Source organism: Ambystoma mexicanum, chromosome 5q (genome assembly GCF_040938575.1).
Source record: "Ambystoma mexicanum isolate Mex_15411 chromosome 5q, UKY_AmexF1_1, whole genome shotgun sequence".
Lineage (NCBI taxonomy): Eukaryota > Metazoa > Chordata > Amphibia > Caudata > Ambystomatidae > Ambystoma > Ambystoma mexicanum.
The window spans coordinates 874393236-874410344 of record NC_090933.1 but is presented as its reverse complement, the minus strand read 5'-3'; the positions used below and the strand labels follow the sequence as shown (position 1 = coordinate 874410344).

The 17109-nt window shown below is 46.9% G+C and overlaps 1 protein-coding gene across 4 annotated transcripts in view; it reads right to left on the bottom strand.

Moving 5' to 3' along the window:
- The window catches only part of CDH17 (cadherin 17), a 440636-nt gene that overhangs the window by 276875 nt on the left and 146652 nt on the right, over nt 1-17109 (bottom strand). For all 4 annotated transcript variants that reach the window (XM_069621361.1, XM_069621360.1, XM_069621359.1 and 1 more), the window contains exon 3: nt 11936-12034. In XM_069621361.1, the coding sequence (XP_069477462.1) occupies nt 11936-12034 (99 nt within the window). The remainder of the gene's footprint in view (nt 1-11935; nt 12035-17109) is intronic.

Sequence of the window (17109 nt, the reverse complement as noted above, 5' to 3'; positions counted from 1 at the left end):
GTTGCACTTGGATATGGGCTTCAAGTGGATCCACATGACAGGGGCAAGGACATCCAGAGTGTTAGAGATGGAGAGATGAAAGTTAAAGAGTGCTGTGTCAGGGTGAAAGTCAGCCAAAGGTTCAGGAGGAGGAAAGTAGCGACGAAAGCCTCAACTGACACACGGTTCATGGGTTAGAAGAGCGAGAAGGTAGGTGGCAGTGCTGGAGTCGACTTGGCCTGAGAGGTAGAGTGTGAGAGGAGGGAGCAAAGGAGTAAGTGATCACTCCAAGAGAGAGGAGTAGTGAGAGTGTTAGAGAGGGGGCGGTCTGAGGCGATCAGAACATCCAAGATGTGCCCCGCAGAGTGAGTCGGGCCAGAGGGAAGAATAGAGAGTGAAAGAGAGTCGCAGAGGTTGTGAAAGAGTCCAGAAGAAGGGCTAATAGCATCTAAGTGGATGTTCAGATCTCTGAGGAGAAGTTGAGAGGAAGAGGCAAAGCGGGAGGAGGAGAGGTTAGCCCATTCAGGGAGAAAGAGGGCGACGTGGCCAGGCGGCATGTATATATCGGCCACAGTGAGAGTGAGGCCAGAAGAGATAGAGAGCCTGCAGACCAGGCATTCAAAGGAGGAGTAATCCTGCATTGGAATGATAGAAGCAGGGATCCACTCCGGGATAATCAAGGCTACACCCCCACCGGGACCGTTAATTCTGGGTTCAGAGAGGATCTTGTAGCCATCAGGAAGGATATGATATGATAGGTTATTTATAACACGCTTAATACCAAGAGCTTTCTAAGCCCGGACCCAGGGATCGAACCTGTGGTGGTCTGTGTCGTCTTGCTTCCAAGGCAATCACGTTGCCCCTGAGCTATCCTCCTGAAAGGAGATTGTCAAAACTTGTGACAGAGCTGGCCGTGAACCAAGTCTCTGTGAGACTGAGTACATCCAACTCAAGCTCTTCTAGGAGACGGCAGATGTCAGAGGAATGTTTGACAGCTGAACGATAGTTGAGATTAGCCATGTGGAGCAGGTTGCCACATTTGAAGGACTTCCGGGGAGGGGTACAGGCCAGAGGTACGCCCTCCTGAAGTGTTGGGGGTGCCCGAGGATGGGCAAAGAAGGAAGGAAGAGAAGGCAGAGTAGTCATAGAGGAAGAAGAAAGTACCAGAGGGGTCGCTGAGGCGGGAGGCAACAGGGTGTCCAGAGAAGCAGCAGGAGGTGCCGGAGTGGTGGCTGAGGAAGGAGGTGGCAGAGGAGTCTGAGAGGGGTAAGAAGGGATAGCAGGAGAGGAAAGGTACCTCTCTATGTTACAATGTCTATGTCACAATGCTCACACACTCTTTGCCTTGCACCTCACTAGGGCTGTTTTCGTTTTTGGTGAATTTTTTGGTGCTTGTACCAAATAAAATTCCAAAACCATTGTTACATAAAAGCGAGAGAGGGAATGGGGGTTCTGAAATGAGAATATCTGATTGGTATAGCAACGGGCAATGCCATGGCATTACCCAATGAGAAGTTCCATAACAATATTTGCACTAATCATCAGCTTTGTAAGAAGCAAGTCGGGTGATGGGCTTTCCATTTTGCAGTGATTTCATATTGGGCTATTTTGGGCTGTTTTTCTAGGACAATTGGACTATATTTGGGTTACGTTTGATGGTAGATCTGTTTGTTTGCCCTCCTTACGGCTGCCTTTCTACACCCACCCATCCTACTCCCACTGTCTCTACCACCCCTATCATGTGTGCTGGTTGGGTTGTATTTGGGCAATTTTAGGCTACTTTTGACAAGTCCTCCTGGGACTGCTTTGTTCTTCATGTTTTTGTGCCCAATCAACTGCCATCGCCCACGACCCTGCCCTAACCCTCTCCAACCCCACCTACTCACCCACCACTACCCACCCAACCCCCACCCTCTTACCCTATCCCCTCCATCCCTGCGCCCTCACACTCTAACCCCACCCATTTCTACCTCCGCCCAGCCACCCTACCCACACCATCTCTACCACAACCACCCACCCTACTCCCACTCTCTACCCCAATCCACACATGCTAATTCTGCTCTCTCTACCCGCACCCACTGTACCCCCACTCCAGCTACACCACCCACCCTACCCCTACTCTCTCTGCTCCTAGCTACCGTAATCCACACTCTCTACAACACCCTCTCTCCCCCGACCCAGCAAACCCCACACTTTCTATCCTCACCCACCCAATCCCCAATCTCTCCAATCTGACCCACCCTACCTGCACCCTGTCTACCACCACCCACCCACCGTACCCCCACCAACTCCACCCCAACCCACCTACCCTAAACCTGCTCTCTCCATGCCCACCCACGCTATCTCCACTTTCTTGACACCACCCTCCACCCTACCCACACTATCTCTATTCCCACCCACCCTACCCCACTCTTTCTACCCCCATCCACTTACTACCCACCCGTTCTACACTCACCCACCCAAACCCCACCATCTCTACTCCACCCACCCTAATGGTACCCTGTCTACCAACACGCACCCACCCTAATCCCACCCTCTCTACTCCCACGCACCCACTCTACCACACCCTCTCTTCCCACGCCCATGCACCCTACACCCACTCTCTCTACACCCACCCAACCCCCACTGTCTTTCAGCCATCCACCTATGCTAACCCGACTCTCTCTAGTCACCCACCGTAACTCCACCATCTCTACCCATACCCAACCAACCCCCACTCTCTTTAGCCCCACCAACCTACCCTACCCCCAATCACTCTACCCCACTCACCCTACCCCACCCTGCCAACCACCACCCACCCTATACCCTATTCCCACTCTCTCTACCCCACCCAATCACCCTACCCTCACTCTCTCTACCCCCACCCACTCACAGTACCCCTGCTCTAGCTACCTACCCAACCAACCACCACTCTCTCTATCCCCACCCACCCACCCTACCTCCACTCTACCCCACCAACTCTACCCTCACTATCTTTACCCACATCAACCCACAATAGCCCCACACTCTCAACCTCTACTACCACCCACCCACCTTAGCACCACTCTATATATCAGCACCAATGCACCCTACCTCCACTCTCTCTACTCCCACCCACCCTACCACCACGCTTACTAAGCCCACCCACTGAATTCCCACCTTTTTTACCCTCACCCACACAATCCCCACTCTCTCTACCCCAACCCACCCTATCCGCACCCTGTCTACCACCACTGATCCATGCCACCCCACTCTCTTCCAGAATCCACCTATCCTAATCCTGCACTCTATACTCCATCCATGCTACCCCCACTTTCGGATGGATTGTGTCCTCCAACGTATTCCTCATATATGACATGTAATGTCTACAGCTGTGCTGCTTCCGAAATGTTTTCGGCAGAGGGTGCCCTGCATCAATGGCATCGGGTCGATGTCCCTCGAAGGCCTCAGTCGAGGGTGACATCATCGGATGTTATAAGTAGCATGTATGGCGCCCATAGCCTCAGTTCCATTTTTTATGCAAACGTTTTTTTTGCTTCGTAAGACTCAGCGCGCCTCGTGGTTACTGTTAAGTTACCATATTATGTCTTCTTCTTCTTCCCCGACGACCCCGCGGTCTGGCTTCAAGAAATGTCTGGACTGTGGCTCCAAGATGTCGATTACGGATCTGCATAGAATTTGCATGTGGTGCCTGGGCGAGGACCACACCACGGATGACTGCTCAAAGTGCCAGTCGTTGATTGCCAAAGCCCTGCGGGAACGTAAGGGGAAATTGAAGGTAGGATGGGTGTCCCAGCCTCGTAAATCCAAGTCGACTGGTCTTTTGTCAGACGAGTCAAGAGGGGACTCTACTCATCGGAAGAAGTCCAAGTGCTCCAGGTCAAGCTGTGGTTCGCGCCACTCGTCCTCTTCGTTGCAGCGGTCCAGGAAGCAGCGTCACCGTTCACCTTCCTCATCCCCTTCGGATGATGCCTCTTTGAAAAAGGTGACCTGCCCCACCCAATCCTCGACCCCGGAGGAATGGGATGCTTTCCGGGTGCAGATGTTGAAGATATTTCAACACCAAGGCACAGTTCCGTCCATGCCTTCTAACGAAGCCAGCAGGGAGCAGTCTCGGCCGGAGACTCGTGTGCCTTTCGGGTCGCGTGGGTGGCGTGGTAAACATCAGGAGCCTTTGAGACCCCATTCGGACAAGGCATCGGGTGTTTGTTACGCTCACCTGGTATCCATAGGGATGCCACCCAGCCGGGTTACTCACTGGTATGCTTCTCAGCTTTGCCTCGATGTGGTCTGCGGGGAAGGTTCTGCCTGAAAATACAGAAGGACTGTGTTCAAGACTGACCGACTAGGGTAAGTATCCTCCCTCCACCCCCGTATGATTTTAGTCCCTCTGGCGCCCTCTCCTCACCTTGTGGTAGAATTAGGCGTGCTCTCCGTCCTGCCATCTTTGCAGGGGCGTGTTGTCTTTCATGGGCGAGTGCGGTCCAGTTACTTCACTGACGCCGGCCGGTTTGACATTGCTCAGGTAGGTCTTATTGCTGTTCTTTAGTTTTGTTGCTATCCTGCATGCCTTTCTTTGTTTAAAATGTCTCTTTTTTCTCCCTTATGACTGCAGAGCTTCAGCGCGGCGAACTGGCTTGGTTGAGCCCCACTGTTAAATGATGGGGCATTAAGAGCGCTATGATGCGGTAAGTAAGCGCTATGCGCAGAGCTTGCTAACCTGTGTTTTCCTTCCTTGTAGGTCGCTGTGTTCTTCAGCGCGAGTGGAATGTCCAGAGTGGTGCCAGCCGAGAGGCGACCAGCCAGGTAAGCCTTTTGAGCAGTTCGTAATTTGTAAATGTCTCTACTGCTTTCTTTAATGTTGCCTCTATCTTCCTCTTTCAAGTCGTTCTGTCTGGGAGGCATGCAGATTCGAGGAAGCTGTTTTCAGTAGCTGCGAGTGTTTAAAGATGAAGACTGCAGGTAAGATGCTGCTGCTAATGATGTTCCTTTTGTCTCCTTGCAGGTTCTGCTTCTCCGAGGTTCGAGGGAATAGGTGGACACGGTGAGCGTCACGTTGCAAGCTGCAAAGTAATGCGAAGTGTGTTGTCTTGCTCGGGTGTGGTTTAAATAGCCCCCAACATAATAGTCCAGGTAAAGTAGTCCCTAGGCTACCACACCCAAAACACTAGACCGCATAGCTTGGTTCTTAGGAACGATTGAGTCAGACCGAGGAAGTCACTTCACCAGCAAAGTGATGACAAAGGTGTGGGATATAGTTGGGGTAAAAAGGAAACTTCATATTGATACCGCCGATCCTCTAGTGGCGGAGTTGAGAGGTACAATAAAACCATTGTGAGCATTCTAAAAAAGTTTGTGGCAGATTCGGGCCAAGTTGGGATATCTGATTACTGCTTGTCCTGATGGCTATCATGTCTACACCATCTTCTGCGACCAAAATGTCTCCATTTGAGCTAATGACTGCACGAAGGATGGTGCTACCTCAGCATCTGGTCTATAGAACACAAGAGCAGACACTGATAAACGCATTCACAGCTCATGAATATGTTGAAAATCTAAGAAAACACCTTCAGCATGCTTTTGCATATGCGATGCGGAGAAATCGGCAGAGGGGATGAAAACTCAATATGATTTCAAAACAATCAAAAAGGAGTACCAAGTAGGAGACAGGGTCTACTTGTACAATTTTCAGAGGAACCAGACTAAGGAGCAGATATTTCTCCCTTCCTGGCGCTGTCCCTTTGAAATTGTAGACAAGATTTCACCTGTCGCCTACAGAATCCCCTTCCCCAAAGGAGAGTTGTCAGAAGAGAAATGGATCCACATTAACCAGCTAAAAGTTTGTCACCCCAGACACACTTTGCACTTGATTGAGGAGCCAAAGGAGAGTCAAATAGAGGAGACACCTGAAGAGTAATAAACAAGAAAAAGAAAAAGCAGAACGGGAATAGGTAGGTCCATAGGTATAGCTATCTAACAAGGAGTACTTTTCTTCAGTGTTATTGCAAAAACATGTAATGAAACTATGGTGTAAAAGTCAATCATGTCTTTGTATTGTTAAGTAAGTTGTTTTCTGACATTGTTCAAAGTCCCTGATCAGTATACATGTATGCCTTGTCTCACTGATGTCAACCTTCCGGGAAGACAGTCAGTGAAAGATTCTAAAACCTGTTTTTATCTATCTCCTATTAGAGTACTAATTCCATTCCCTCTTAGACCGATGAGGACCTCCCCGGGGACCCAGAAAGGGAAGGAAGGAAAGTGGGTGTCACTCCACATTCTCCAATGAAAGACGAAGGGAGGATTGTGGCGTACCACTCCCTGATGAAAGAAGAACTCCACTGGATGAACCCCACTTTGCCCTACTCTCCCGCAACAAGAAGTCTCAGGAAAGCAGCGGGGGGGGGATCTGTGGGGTACATTTACCAGCCCAGCAGAACTTCCCCTACATCACCAAACTGCATTTTCAGCAGTTACAAAAATAAAGGCTGTGCTGTGTCTGTTGAGCATATATTCCCCTATATCACCGAAACTGCGTTTTGCAGTTACAAAAATAATGGCTGTGCTGTCTCTCCGAGCACATATGGGGTGAGATGGAACCCGGAACACCCCGAGAATGGCTGCAAGTATTTTCTTCATGTGCGCCAAAGAAAAGAATTCAAAGGCAGTGCTGCTATGCTGCCAGCTCAAAACCTCCCACTGAAAAAGAAAATGTTCTGCATTTAAAAAGACTTTACACCGGTGCTGTTTTCATCTTTCCAACATTTCACAGTGTTCCAGTAAAACACATGCATGCCCATCTATCTTTAGGATGAACACCATCAAAGGAGGGCTATTCCTCCCTGAAAGGCATTGTGTGTCAATTAAAATCTCATTTCAGGCCATACGGCAAGCATTTACTCTTGCATCAAAGTAACACTCGCTCTCCTTGTGCTTATGTCAGTGTCAAAGAACCCTTGTTTTGAACAGATTCCTGTGTATTAAAACTTGTCCAGAGCCATGGAAATGTTCAGAATAAAGATGCGAGGAAAATCACATTTGTAACTTACCAGGGAAATTAAAAATGAACCTGTGTTGCACTGCTCTGCAAAGCAGTGAGTGTATATCGTATAAGCTCAATGGAAATAATACTTAACATGCCCAGGAACAAAACTATATATGTTGGAGGAGAATCTGCCAAAATATAAGTAAATTGTACTATGTGTAGTGTATTTTTCCCCACAAAAAGAACTTTAACATCCTTACTAGGCCCCGAATTTGCTGGCAAAACCAGTTTTCTGCAAGGCAGGCACTTCTAAATGTACCAGCCCCATGGGAAAGGATGTTCCTTTGCCGCATGAAAGGACCAAGGTGTGGGAATTCGTGACCTCGTCAGACTTCCTGACATTGCTGCAGCCTGGGACAATGGACAGCCCTGTCACTAAAGTGTGAAATCCTCTGACACCTCTCCTCAGCTTCAACTGTCTAAGATCAAAGGGGAGTCCTGGCGACCTTTTTGCACCATTATAGTGAAACTATGTGTGTTATCCTAGCATGGATGCAAACTCCAGTAAAATGACATTTCTGAAAAAGGCATACATGACATGGTTATGAAACTTAAATGCAAATATGCCGGATGCTGTTAGGCTCATGTGTATTTATTTTTAGGTTGTTTGACAAAATATTTTCCATAGAAATTGCGAAAGAATACCAGGCAAACAAAGCAATATCACACAAACTTGGCGTTTGGACAGGAATGTCCCTTGTGAAATATGGGATCTGCCTATCTAATTTTCCTGATGATGACATTTCTGAATATAAGTGTTTTGTGTCATAACTGATTTTGGCAAAAGTAACTTTGGTAGCACTAAGCACATTGTAAAAAACACCCACACTAATACTGAGTCACTTCCTTCAGTCCAATCTGCTTACAGGGAGGCGGCGACATCCACAGACTGACCTATTCCTTCTTAGAGGTAGGTCCAGCTTAGTTCTGCCCACATAGTAAAAATCCTCTGATGTCATCCGGTTTATAAAAGGAGGAAGCTTAAATGAGGCCCAACAAGGCTGAAACACGTGTATGGGGTTGCTGTTGGTACTCTTGTTCAGAGAGGAATTGGCATAGCATTTCGGTGCTGGACTGCCCATGTGGGCAGGACAAAGACTGATATGCAAATGGATATTTCCTATCTGTGAAAGGTACAGTGAGCAAAAAGGGTGTCCTGCAAACTCTCATCTCATTCATTTAACCGCACATGTAAAATCACCATTCAGGAATTCCGAGTGCCATTTTACACATTTTTCAAGGGAGCTGAATCCGATTTTTGCCTCCCAAACCGGAGTGGTAGGTTGGATTTTCAATCCGATGTTTGCCTCCTATTCAGGGGTGGTAGGATGGATCTTCAATCCGATTTTTGCATAGTATACCTGACTCATTTCTACTCCTCTCCACCCACACAAAATTTGGTTAACAGGGGTTTGAGGGAATGCTTAAGTATGGTGCCATTTAAAAGCACTACCCAAAAGTAATCTTGCTTTCTTTCAATTGTCATTTTGTATCTTAGGTTAGAAGGTTAAATGAAGTGTATTCTAACATTTTCCTGTGTAATTATCACCACCCTGGTGATTGCTGTCCTATATTGAATGTGTTTTGATTTTATTCAAAATTAAAACAAATAAATATTTCATTATTACACACCGGCCTGGTTTATGGTCCATTGCGACACAGGTTGCACGTTAATGGTGGTGTGAGACGGGTTGGCTGCCTTCTCAAAGTTGAATCCAAATTCATAAATGTATACGTTTTTATTGTGCGCCACATCCCTTACCAGTAGAAAAGAGTCCTGGTCTGGAGTGTGACGCCTCTTTAAAATCCTTAACAGGCATCGAAGGCCCTTTGGGCTGCGGCTGGCCTGGAGGATATTCTTCAAGCAGCAGCCTATTGGTCTAATCATTGGAATGTGCTATTGCTTTTACTGGAAACTTATTGTGCACACTGCCACAGCTGTGACTGATGGCCTTTGAACAAGCATAATAGGAAGGCTCTGTGCCATTCCACAGAATATTGATTACTCCTACTTTATGAAAGAGTGTCGCAGTTCTTTTAATGGCACCGAAGCTCTGATTAACCCTCCCGGTTCCTGCCCTTCCTAATGGTATTCTTTGTTCCTGACAGAGGGTTACTGCAGTGGACAATTGTTCTATTGAGGGTGGCAGTTGTACTACGCCCTGGTCCTGTTGTTGGTGGTCGGTCTTGGTGTTGCTGCTCTTCCTGATGCAAGGATCCCTGGACAACACAGGATGATGTCTCTGATCAATAAAAGAGGAAGGGGTTTGCTGGTGGGGGGGTTTCTAATAGAAGGAAGCGTTGGGTCATTGGTGACAGGATCAATGACCAAAAAAATAATGCTGGGAGTAGCAGTTTTGTAAAATCGTCTTACTGCTATGCGCCTCGAAACACATTGTGTGCAGGCGCATTACAAACACCCAATAACTAAATAAAATGCAATAAAGTGATGTTGCATAATACTCGCCTCCGTGAACTATTAGAATCTCGACTCTCTGTCACAAGCTAGGCGTAAGTGAGATCATTGCATTGATCCATACGGTTCAATAGTGCCTATGTACATGGATTAGCATCTGAATTGCCGAGTGCAGGTGGTGCATTCTATGCCTGACCTTACCCTAGGGACTTCCGTATTACATCTTCTTTTGGCCTTGTTCTCTGGGGTCAGGGATGCTTTAATGATCTATAGTTCTATACCATATGTGCAGTCCATGAGTCACTGAGGTTAATTCGTTATTGGGGCTTCTCTTACTCGTAATATGCGCAACCTACGATGTGTCATTTATTGGGAAACCAAACGAACCAATGCTTATAATGTATGAGGTATTGAGAGAGGGTTATTTTCGAAGACATTAGCATCCCGTGCATTGCTCTGGTGCATCTTTGTGTTCTCTGAACAGGCACAAGACTCAAAAGCAGGATTTTTCTTCTTTCTTCTTCTTCTTCTTCTTCTTCTTATAAAAAATCCCCAACCAACCAGTTGCTGCATAACATGCTACTCAGTAACAAACGAAGAGGGCACTTGCCAAACTCTCAGCTGGACAATCCTTCCCAAACTGAACCAGCCCAGCCGCTGGCAACCACGCAACCACCACAGAATAAAACACATTGTGAGATACTCTCACAGACTGCACCCGGGCATCTCCCTCATGCACAGGACACTTCTTCAACATAACACGGTGATCCCCACAACAGTTCCTACAAAAGGCACACACTGCCACACTTAGCACAACATTGCGCACCTCTGCAGACACTGGCCACATGACCAAACCTCTGACACCGAAAACACTGCTAAGGCGGGGGCACATACTTTCCCACCTGGAACCTCTCATAACCTGTCCACAGAAACTGGTGCACCTCCACAGACTGAAATGTCTCCAATACAGTAGTCGAGAGCACTACCCCATCTCCATTCCTTTGACCCAACCGTCGCACCCCAACCACACTATCATTCTTAAGATCATTCTTAAGTTCATCCATCAAATATAACCCCCTTACCACTATCCACTTGTGCAGGCGGCACAGAACTCACCACTGGAATCCCCACCACTTTGCGCAAGTGCAACACTGTCTCCAGTTGATCAAAAGTCTTACAGAAACCAAAAGCTTACCCCTACCCACCTTACGAATAAACCGAGGTGAACAAGCCCACTCCTGTACAGATATCGCTATCTCCAGTGGGGACACCAGCCAAAAATCCTGACCCTTCACATCGCTCTCCACAAGAACTACAAAATCCCTCACCTTATGGGTACCATAAGCACCCTTTTGCATCTTGCAAGACCCATTGCCAATCACAGCACCCCACACCGCCTCACGACAATGAGGCACCACCTCCTCGTTCTCCAACACTGAGTACCTCAAAGGTAAAGTGATTCCACAGACTTTGCCCCTTACTCCATCCACAGGAGACCTGCTCCTTTACTCAACCTGTGACTTACACTTCCTTTTAATAGGAGATGACTGCCACTCAGAGCCAGAATCACTAGAACCCAAGGTGTCCTCCATTGGAACAAATGTACACCCTACAGTCACACAATGGCCCCAGTCAGACAACCCACGTGCGCCAGAACACCAGCCTCAGCATCCCTTCCCGACCCAAACAGCGCCACCATCCCCCCCACTCCCACACCAACAAACTCCAGCACCTTTCACTCCTTCCCATCCACTCTCATCCCTCATCCCTCTCACTAGTCATTCCGCCATGCTACAAGCGCCCCTCTCTCCTGTCACACGGGCGCAGTGTCAACTTCCTATCCGAGAAAAAACACCTGGCGTCCTCATTTCTGAAGAATTGAGAGTATGTTACTGAACACCCTCAATGTTATGGTGAGTTCAAAAAAGCTGGAAAAAACCTTTACCTGAAATGTGAGAGATGTCTGTCCTGGATTGGTGAAGTTATCTGTACAATATCTCTGTACTTCAAGACAAAGACATATTTGCGAAGAAAAAAGAAACATGCTCACAAAATAATTCTGCATTCCCACAATGCATTGCTCAATGGCTCATAGCTGGTTGTGAACCTCTTGGGGTGGCAAATGGGTGGTGCTGTGGCATGTGAGGTTTAGCTGAAGTGGGCTAGTTTACTCTACTCTTAATATAAAAGTGGAGATTCAGAGCAGAAAATATGACTTATGTGATTGCTAGAGAGTATATCCAATGTGTGACAAAGAAGTACATAAATGCTACTTTGCAATAATGTTTACTTCTACTATTGATTCAGACTCTTTCAAAAGTCAACAAAAAACAACAAGTAATTGTATTCGGCTTCATTCATTGTAATAAATAATGCAAAATATGTATACATTTGCGACAGTCAAAATCAAGAATATGCAGAGCTGTACCCATGAAAAGAAGAGAGAGCACAGGCTAATGATCCGCAGGTGCAACTGAACATCCTGCACAGGTGCAATACGTATTAATGTAGGTTACCTGAACAATAACGGTGTTGTAGGTCCCTTCTGGGACGATGATGTCCAGGTGTTTCAATGGGGTAGAAATACTTGGGAAAAGTTGTCCATTACTTACAGCCTACAAAGAAATACAAGAAAATCACTGCCAAGTGCTTACACATACAGGTCTTTTTCTGAATGAATGCTGAATGGCCAGCTGCTGTAGGTGGCAGTGGAGATAAAGATACTCAGAAGAGCAGTGGGAGCAGCATAAATTACATCCATACCATGATATGTGTTATTGCATTTTTCTAGTTTTCCTAAATTACATGTACAGCATTGAACTTAAGGGCATTGTATAACACACACCAATCGTTTTCCTCTGCTATGTTCAATTCGATGTGTAGGTTTTAAGTCACGATTCCAATGTGCTCATAACATTCATATATTTCTCAGTCTTTTTCTGTTTTATTCATCATAGGTAGGTATGCTATCTTACTCTCATGCTGTACATCTCCATGGTTCTCTGACTTTCTTCTTCATAGTGAAGACACACCAGAACAACATGAACGCAAGACACCAACTCATAATGCAAAACTTTCCTGCCAAAACTGGACTGGCTGGACCAATTTCCCCTGTGGAGCCAGGGATCCGTGGTTGCTGTGCCCCAATTGTGCGATGCCAATAAAAACACAGATAGAGGTATAGTTCCCCAATCCACTTTTAACATTTAAAATATGCTAGTGCCTTCTTTCCCCAAAAGCTACAACCATTTCCTGTGAGACACCAGGGATATCAGCAGCATCTACTCGCACTGAGACTGGGCTGCTCAAGCAACACTGGGCACAATATGGGTCCCAGAGATGTAGCAGAATTGTTGGAAAGGACAGCTGGATCCTGGTTTCCTCCTGATTCAAGACCAACCTCCTTCATCATAGGTCCTTCCAAAAGGGGATTGTAGAGGAGGTCCCAGACATGGCCTGCACCCCATCTCCTCATTTCAAGGTACCATGAGCGTACTCACCAACATATGTGATGTATGAGGAGCAAATGAACCAACAAAGAGCTGCACTGGGACTCTGCCCAGTGTGCATCAGGAGATCCATACCTATTGAAGCGCCCATAACCAGACAACCCTGGGCAGCACGGTACCCTATAAGACAGCCGTACCAGCCGCTGATACGAAATGAAGAGTACCTACAGATGGTCCACGAAGAGACCCAAAGAGCCCTAATGGAAGTCCAGTGGTAATGACACAAGCCCCAAACAGACTCGTGAATGAACAAAAAGCATCTATCGAAAACAAGCACGCCAGTGCGAGTAACTACGAAAATAAATGTAATGGACACAGAGAAGAGACATTGGCAAAATGTAAGGAAACATAGCTGTGAAACCAGATGGAAGAACCGATACGGCTTGCAATGCTTAGCAGAAGAATAGAGCAGCAAGCGCCTACTATATATCTACCTCAATAAGACACATTATACAAGTGCGACTCCATTTTGTAAAGCAGAAATATACCCAGGCTGCCGGGAGGGCTAACAGGCCAAGTTTCGTAACCCAGCCAGAGGCAAGAGAAGGAGCGGAATCAAAACTCAACAAAGAGCCGTTCATGCCTAGGAAATCGAGGTCAACCAGAGAAAGGGAGGAGAGTGTCAGCTAACAAGGCTCAAACTTCAGAGCATACCAGCCTGCCCTATGAAGGTCAAGATAAGGGGGGCCCATACAGGTGGCGAGGCTGAAACAGAATTAAATACACTAAAAGCTGGAAACTGAAGCAGATTCATGGTGAACAGACATGTGACCAGCCAGGCGCGAAGAGGTACCACCGCCTGATGTCATCCAGGACCCATGAATGCCATAACTTTACCTGATAAGAGGCTACAGTTTCGAGGCCATACCCAGCCAACTAATTGGCACATAGCCCTAAGGTACTGATTGATGGAAGGGAGGCAGGGTGAAACTAGGGACACCAGGCACCCGGGTGTCCATTGTGCATGCTGCTAATTAAAATGGGGATTTATGTCTAGGGGTGTAACCTGCCCAATCACAATGGACCAAGTTATCTAGGGTTCTATATATCGTAGAACCAATGAGACGTCGTACTTATAGTGATGTCAACCACGTGTGATGTTGTGGGATGGGCATAGACGCCCACCCGATAAGAATTATCCAATCCGCATGCTCTACTATCATATACAGATATAGGCCTTATACTTAAGTTACCTTTCCTAACCAATTATATTGCATGTCAAGTTTTTGTAGAATTAGACGTCAATGATGACGAATATTGCCTATAGGAATTGCTGTTCAACTGAAGTTCGAGGAAGTCGGAGTGAGACAGGTGATCGCCATTATGCTGATTCCCAACTGCTTCTCTGTTTGATGTACTTGTCATTAAACAGACTGCCCTTTGCCAAACTACTGAGTCCTCATTATTGAGTCGTGTTGGAGTAAGTGAATCCTGCACCCCCTGTCCTCACATGGTGCAGCTATCTTGTCTTACTGGTTCTAGAGGATGAGCACTGATCTATGGGCCCGTCAGTGGATTCTTCTCCTCCGGAACACTTGGTAGCGTGAGGATGGTTTCGGCCATTGATTATCAATTATGGATTATTGATTAATAAAGTTATAAGACACCTATAGACCGACAGCACGAAGTAACTCTAGGCCTTCGGCAATATCACAAGTTCTTTCGCCATTCCGGTTGAGTAGGCTGAGAAGCTCCGCGTGGACAATGATAGAGTAAGTCCATAAAAATTATGCAGTGGGTCTCAAGGAACCTACCTTTCCAAGAATAACCCTTCTCATTCCCACGGGTAGCCAATCGGATGAAAAAACCGCAAGAGGCTGAAGAGGAAGGGGCAGTGATCCTGAGGTTCCAGAGAGGAAAAGATGTGATTGTTGAGTGAAACAATAAACTTGTTACTTTGGCAAATGTTTTGTAGGCATTAGATCAAGTAAGGGAAAGGTAACGGAGGGTGGTGGTGAAAAAATAGTCAGAAACAGAGAAGACTGTATATATATAAGGGGTTAATGACTCGAGCACCTGAGAGAAAACGTAAGGACACCGGGGGGAGCACCCGAGAGAAAATGTAAGAATACCGGGGGAGCACCCGAGAGAAAACGCAAGGATTCGCCTTGTTCCTGCGCTTTAATGCAGCGGTCAGAAGAACCTGAACCCAGAGCCCACATAATAGGGGACGATAGGCTACGGTGATGATTAAAGATGGCATTAAAGGGGTTCGTTTACACCCCATGTCGGGGTATTGATTAGAAGGCAGGTATATGTATGACCAGCTGGTGTCCGTCTAGTCTGTCAAGTGTCTGTCACATGTGTTCTGATGTACGTCGAATGTAAAGTGAATGTATCATTGGTTGGTTGAAATGTTATTTGGCTTTACGCGATTCTGTAACTAAGAGGGAATCGCCAGTGAATTGATGGGTTTTGAGTAAATTGATAGTATAAATTTTGGCGTGAAAAGATTGGATTGGAGCTTGCGTATTTGGTGCTCGCACATGCCATTGGAAGGTTAAAAACTGTATAAATATTGTTGGTGACGAAATTAAGAATGGAGGAAGTTACCCCACTTGCACATTTATGCCAGCAGCTACCTAAGCATGCACCAAAACTGAAGAAGTACAGCACCAAGTGGGTTAAGGGTACCGCCAATAAGATGTTTATGCCTTGGCCATGCAATGGGTCCCTCTCTAAAGCCGTCTTACAACACATGATGACTTTCCTCCATGCCACATATACCGGCAAGAAGCTAGAGCAACGCCTTGCTGTTCTAGAACTGTGGAAGATGTTTGAAGAAATTAAGGTGGAAGATCCACCCACAGATTGGATACTAAATGTATGTACAGAGGGGGGTGAGATGCCTACCGCGCCACCAGCCCCGTCTGAGCCAGTCATTGAATGGAGCAAGACAGAGGGGCTTTACCCGCTAAGAGAACTTAAGGCAGCCACGGGGTATAGCAATCCCGCATATGAGTCGCCTACGTGCAGGGGACTGGCCGCGAGGCCCTCCTCACCTGCAGCCTTCTCCCCAGGTGAGGACCATGACTCGGTGGCCGTCCCCTCATGCCACCCGGGCCCAGGTGGAGGAGGGTTCACCCGCCGACGACATTGCCCACACGTATCCGTTCCCTGCATATACCAAAAATCAGTTAGGCCTAGAAGCCATCTTGTCTAGCAAACATGGCGTGAGTTCAGCACACTGTAACGAGGCCCCCACCTTTGGAGGGCCTTTCATGCATCTCTGCCGCCGCAGTAGCCCTGGTAGATCCGCTGCGAGCGCGTTCCCATGAGAAAGTCGGGTATGAGCTAACCCGAGATGCTAACACTGTAACATTTTATCGTTCACAATGTAATATTGCACCCCGCACGAACTGGTCCGCGAGGCCAGGGTGACGGGAAAAAAGCTGAAGCATCACTATCTGAAGAAAGTAGAAAATAATTCAAGTATTGGTATTAACGAACTACCTCTGTTTAAACAGATCCTGTAAACTGTGAATAAGCCATAAGGATGTAACGTTACATGATACCACCCCAGGTCTGGACTAGTGCTGCTATAACCACAGAGAAAGATGTCGACCAAATGTATAGCCTTTATCTGTATAAGTGTTCTTTCAATTTTATGTAGAAACCTGAACTCATATATGTTTTCTTAATCACCCAAAGCAGCGAGCATCAATCTCTGTAGGCCATAACCTAGAACTACCTCGTGTAACGTCTAATGTACATAAAATAATCACACCATGTAGTAAATATAATGTTAGGTAATGAAAAGGTACTCGGACCGACTGTATTAAAGAAATGTGTAACGAAATTGAAATATATATGTGTGTTTAAATAACATCAAAATAAGGCGGAACATTATAAAAGTTCTGCATTCAAAAGTTAGCAACGCACGAGGAAAAAACCTTTGTGAATATATGCAAGGCCATTCTCCCTCCCACCCTACCAAGCCTGCCAGATAAAGAAGCCAAGGCATGTGCCGCGCTCCCTCACCTCCCCCAACCAAGCTGGAGCCGCTTCAGAGAGTCAGAGGCCCCGGTACCGCACCCAAGGCCACAGCCCGCCACCTGTGTTATTTACAGCACGGTAATAAACCCACGTTTGAATCTACTGATCTACCAGCACCCTCTCGTAAATCCCACAACCCCCCCCTAGACCACCCCAAGAATCATGACCCCGTGCAAAGACGACCC